The 5651-nt window shown below is 45.2% G+C and overlaps 1 protein-coding gene across 1 annotated transcript in view; it reads right to left on the reverse strand.

The window, feature by feature from the left end:
• Positions 1-4579, reverse strand: part of LOC104272525 (carnitine O-palmitoyltransferase 1, liver isoform-like) — a gene marked incomplete at both ends in the record, with an annotated part of 7325 nt that extends 2746 nt beyond the window's left edge. Inside the window, 2 exons of the mRNA XM_009867542.1 lie at positions 3240-3344; positions 4427-4579. Coding sequence (XP_009865844.1) covers positions 3240-3344; positions 4427-4579 — 258 coding nt within the window. The remainder of the gene's footprint in view (positions 1-3239; positions 3345-4426) is intronic.
• Positions 4580-5651: the final 1072 nt, after the last annotated feature.

Genomic DNA, 5651 nt, shown 5'->3' on the forward strand with positions numbered 1-5651 from the left:
AGGGGGGTGAGACCCTGGCACAGGTTGCCCAGAGAGGTGCTGGAGGCCCAATCCCTGGAGACATTCAAGGCCAGGCTGGACGGGGCTCTGAGCGCCCTGATCTAGTGAAAGATGTCCCTGCTCCCTGCAGGGGCTTGGACCAGGTGACCTTTAAGAGTCCCATCCAACTCAATGTATTCTATGATTCTATGACCCGGTGGGTTCCCTGTCCTCTCTCTACCTGGCTGAGCACAGGGACTCAAGGGACAGGGCACAATGGCAGCAAGGTTGTTCTGCCTAGTGCAGCAGATTTGTCTCCTCTGCCACCACCCCACTTTCCCAAGTGCCCTTGCATAACAGGGGGAGGCTCTGGTTCATGCAGCTTGGAGGTATTGCTGAGGTTATGTTGGCCAGTGCCCAGCATCAAAACTGCTTCCACAAAAAAAAGAAAAAAAAAGAGGCCAGTGTCATAGGAGATTCCTTTCAGAGGGGAACAGAAGGCCCAATCTGAGACTGAACCCTCTTCCTAGGATGTGTGTTGCCTCCCTTGGGCCCAAGTTGAAGATGTGAAGAAAAAGCTCCCTACCCTGGTACGGCCCTCAGATTACTAACCATTAGCAATTTTCCACCTAGGCATAGAAGAAGTTGCAAGAAGAAGTCCAAGGGCAACCAAGGGAGTTTTCAGGACCTTGGGATTACTGGCTAAGGCATCAGGAGCACAAGTGGTGTTCTCCTGTATCCCTCCAGCTACAGGGAATGATGTGCCAGCAGATCAATACCTGGCTCTGAACCTGGTATCATCAACAGACGTTTGGGGTTTGTGACCACGGGCTGGTTTACCTGACAGCAGGGCTGCTTGCAAGAGATGCAGGACAGCTGTCACAAAGGGGCAAAGGATCTTAGAACAGGAATTAACAGGGCTCACTGAAAGAGCTTTAAATTAGATTTGCAGGGGCAAAGGGATAAAACCAGGCTTGCTGGAGATAAGCCCGGGGGTAGCACGCCAGTGTTTGAGGCACGGTGTGCTAGTGAGGTTCTTTGGCCTGTCGTCTCAGTGGAGGCAAATGATCGAAATTTGCAGCAAAGATGCAAGGATTATTAATGTGTCCAAATGTCCAAAACCCACCTCAGGAAGGCAGCAGGATCAATATTCCACATGAAGTGGAATACAATGCACGCAGCACGGGCAACAAACAGGAGGAGCTGGAAGCCACTGTGCAGCAGGACAGCTAGGACAAGAGTGGCCATCACAGAAACATGGTGGGATTACTGGCACAACGGGAGCGCTGCGCTGCATGGCTGTGAGCTCTTCAGAAGGGACAGGCAAGGAAGGACACGTAGTTGGGCAGCCCTCTATGTAAGGGAGTTTTGATTGTCTAGAGCCTCATAATGGTGATAACGGGTGGGCATTTACGGGTAAGAATCAAAGGGAGGGCCAACAAGGCAGATATCATGGTAGGAGTTTGTTATAGACTGCCCAACCATGATGAAGAGGCAGATGAAATATTCTATAAGCAACTGGGAGAAGTCTCATGATCACTAGACTAGCCTTTGTTCTTGTGAGGGACTTCAATTTCCCAGATGGCTGCTGGAAATACAACACAGCAGAGAGGAGACAATCCAGGAGGTTCCTGGAGTGTGTGGAAGAAACCTTCCTGACCCAGCTGGTGAGGGACCAGCCAGCGAAGGCACCTGCTGGACCTGTTGTTTTGTGAGGAGAGAAGGACTTGTGGGTGATGCGATGTTTGGAGGATGTCTTGGGCACAGAAATCAATTCTCAGAGCAGGAAGGAGGGGGATCAGCAGAATCGCTACCTCAGACTTCCGGAGGACAGACTTTGGCCTGTTTAGAAGCTTGGCTGACAGAGCCCCTTGGGAGACAGCCCTGAAGGGCAAAGACGCGCAGGGAGGCTGAGAGTTCTTCATGAAGGAACTATTAAAGCTGCAGGCCGCACCCATGTACAAACCAGCAGGGAAGAAGACTGGCCTGGCCAGAGAGCTTTGGTTGGAACTCAGGAAAAAAAGGTGAGTTTGTGACCTTTGGAAGAAGGGGCAGGTCACTCAGGAGGATTTCAAGGATGTAATGAGATTATGCAGATAGAAAATTAGAAGGCCAAAGTCCAGCTAGAACTTAAATTGGCCACTGCTGTAAAAGACAATAAAAATGCTTCTATATATACATTAACAATGAAAGGAGAGCTAAGGAGAAGCTCCGTCCTTTATTGGATGCAGGCAGAAACATAATAACCAGGGACGAGGAAAAGGCTGAGGTACTCAATGCCCTCTTTGCCTCAGTCTTTAACAGCAAGACCAGTTGTTCTGCAGGTACCCAGCCCTCCGAGCTGGAAGACACGGGGAGCAGAAGGAAGGCCCCACAACCCAAGGGCAAACAGTGGAGCAGCAGGCTGTGAGCCAGGCACCCACACAGGTCCGTGGGGACGGATGGGATCACCCAAGGGTACGGAGGGAGCTGGCAGAGGTGCTCACCAAACCACTCTTCAGAAAACAACTCACATAAAACAACTTCCAGCGTGACAAACCAGCCAAAACACGCTGTGCCTGTCACCCTAATTTCTGTGTGGCAAACAGCAGTCCTTGATCCCTCCCATTGTTCTCTCAACAGAAATGCTTTTTGAAAACAGGTGGATCTAGTCTATAGACCCATAAAGTCTGCTTAACAGATCTGGTTAAAAATGGTACGTATCATCATCAATGGCCACGTTCAAATCCCAGTAAAATACTACAGCTAGTCAGAAGCTTGTAAAATCTTTAACAATGTGCTAGTTCTTTAAAGTCTACAGAAGCCACATAACATGGTTTTATTCTTGACTCAGCCATTATTCATACTTAGGAGGGCAAGCAGGTTAATTTGGAGAAAAGCAAAGACACATTTTCTGACTAATCAGGAAATAAAAAGAACAAGTCAAGTATAATTACATTTGCAAATTCCAACATTAAAATCTACTTTAAGTAATACAGCATTTGACACTGTAAAAATAACCTGATGTGCAGAAGCTCTGGGCACAGCCTGTAGTTTATCAGATCTCTCTGCCACAGAGTCCTGTACCACGTTCGATAACTCTCTATTTCCTTAAGAATAATCCTCTCTTGTAGCAGGATATGAGATGCAGATGGGAAGGCATTAAACACACGCATTTAAAAGCACATGCAACATTGCCGTACTACAGATCTGAAATTTTTTGTCTGCCATGCTCACAATAAAACTGTTTTTAAAGGGGTACTTGTATTTCATAAACTTACTGGTCCAAATCCTCCACCACACGATAACATCTCAGGGTTCTTCTTTAGATCAATGTGCTGCTGTGGTGTCTGACTCGTTGACAGCCTCCAAGGCTCTGACAAAACCTTTGTGAGACATGAGAGAGATGCTGTTTAAGAACGTGCAAGTCTTTTTCTTTTTTTTTTTTTTTTTTTTGGCAAAACCAGCCAAGATAAATTAGAAAGCACTTGATAAAGCGATATTAAGGATAACTCCAGTTCGCATTTCAATGGAATGAACAATTGAGAAGGTTAAAAGCAAGAGCTCAACTTGTATTGATATGCAAACCATTAACACATGAGGTCATAATGTCAATTCCTCAAGGAGAATAAGAGTTCTTTTGATAGAAATGCCTATCTGAAACAGATTAATCTGACCTATAGCCTGCTAAATTCCATATAACAGGTTTGTTTACAACAAGATCATTAACAGGCACATTCAAATCCTGGTAAGATTAGAAGCTTGTAAAATCTCTAACAACACACATGTATCTTGAAAGTCTGTGGCAGCTGCAGAAAGTGGTTTTATTCTTGACTTAGCCACTACTCACACGTTTAGGAGGGCAAGCAGACAAATGTGAGTATCTTGATTTGGAGGCAAGCACATTTTTTATTAAGCAGGAAAACACAAATTAGTGCAATGTAATTACTTTTATAAAACTCAAGCTTAAAATCTAGTTTATGTAACAAAGCATTTGTCGCAGCAATAAACAGTGACATTAATGGTGTGCATTAAAAAGAATAAATCACAATATACAGCTCCTTTAAATCAGTAACTTAAAAGAAAGCGATGGCCACCGTTGCAAAAGAACAGTCTTGAGAGAAAACACAGAGCGCCTCCCTTGTGCTACCTTGAAATAATGTAAAATGCACACGCAACCGCTATTTTTTTTTGGTAATACTGACTGGATCTTTCTCACAATCCGTATGATAACATGTATTATACTACAACGCTCACAGAAAGCATTACTACAGGTCTACTAATAAGTGTATACATAAAGGCAAATGAAATTAACTTGTCATCTACCAGTTACGTGATGCTGGCTGAACTCTTTCCTTCTTTCTGAGGAAAACCCCAGTTCTACAAGTGTGTAAGCAGACACCACAAACCACTAAGTAAAGAAAGGATTATTTACTGCATTTAATAGTTATCAATTAAAGTCACTTACTTCCTTAAGGAAAGGAGAATCTACAGCAAGGTACTTGGACACGACATAAAGGCAGAAGAGATGGCGGTCAATGCCAGCCCCAGTCATGGCGAGACGATACAAGTGCTGATGTCTGGCAGCAGCAAGCCGGAAGAATTTAAGCTTATTTTCATTCTAACAATGACAAAAAAAAGAAAGATGAAGAAAAATCAGTTACATGAACTAGGTTACAGATGAAGGTGCAGAAATTAAGTTACAGCAATGGCTCTCAAGCCTAGAGCCCTTAAGGGTCAAGCGCAAGACTCTGTGCAACGAACACCGAAGAGTGGTATCCTCCGGCTTTTCAACCTCAGGTATTCCGTTTCAGGTATTAGCAACTGCCAACTACTACCTGCTGAAAACAGCATGTAATGAAAACAAATTTGTATTTTAAGTGTGATCAGGATCAAAAATTATTACAACTCAACTTTACTACATTATTGTATAACGAATTTCTAAAGACACTGCTCTTAAATTACAGAAGAGCAAATTTCAACATGATTTAAGAACAACAGGAACTGCAATAGCCATTCTAGAAGGTAAACTGAATGCTGATCCCTGAACGCTGGCCAGTTTTTAAAAGCCTTCTCTCAGAGCTCAGAAACAAAGAATTTCAAAGTGTTGAAAGTCAAGCAAGTGGTGCAGGAGGCTGGCTTGGCTAAGCGGGGATCTTCTAGGACTTAGGAGGAAAAGGAAAGGGTGTGGACTTCAGAAAGCAACAGGCAACAGGGGAGGACTCAAGATGCTCTTTGCCACTGGAGGGAGAAATTTGTGCAGCCAAAGCTTAAGTAAGAGTTCCAGGTGGCCAGTAGGTGAAGGACAAGAAAGGGCTTGTCACGAGTTTGAGTCTGGTGGGGTTTTTGCAGGGGATGACTCTCGTGAAACCTGGGGAGCCTCTCTAGCCACCAGGTGGAAGTCGGCCCTGCCTCTGGCCAGTCAGCACCCCTGCCATCACAGTATTTAAGAGACAACGCCATTGTTCTCTGGTTTTTTTTGGTTTTGTCTCATCTTGAGCTGCCTTGTCTTTTGTGTTGGAGAGGTTTTTTTTCTGCTGGAGGAGGGGGAGATGAGAGGAACATAGTCCTGAGAAGAAAGAGGAGGAGGACGGGTGCTGGAGCAGAAAGAGAGGGGGAAGGCTGTCGGAGCCAAAGCTCTCCCTGCAGCCCGTGGGGGCTGAGAGGGCAGGAAGGTCCTTGCCTGCCTGTTG

Source organism: Apaloderma vittatum, unplaced genomic scaffold (genome assembly GCF_000703405.1).
Source record: "Apaloderma vittatum isolate BGI_N311 unplaced genomic scaffold, ASM70340v1 scaffold16584, whole genome shotgun sequence".
NCBI classification, from domain to species: domain Eukaryota; kingdom Metazoa; phylum Chordata; class Aves; order Trogoniformes; family Trogonidae; genus Apaloderma; species Apaloderma vittatum.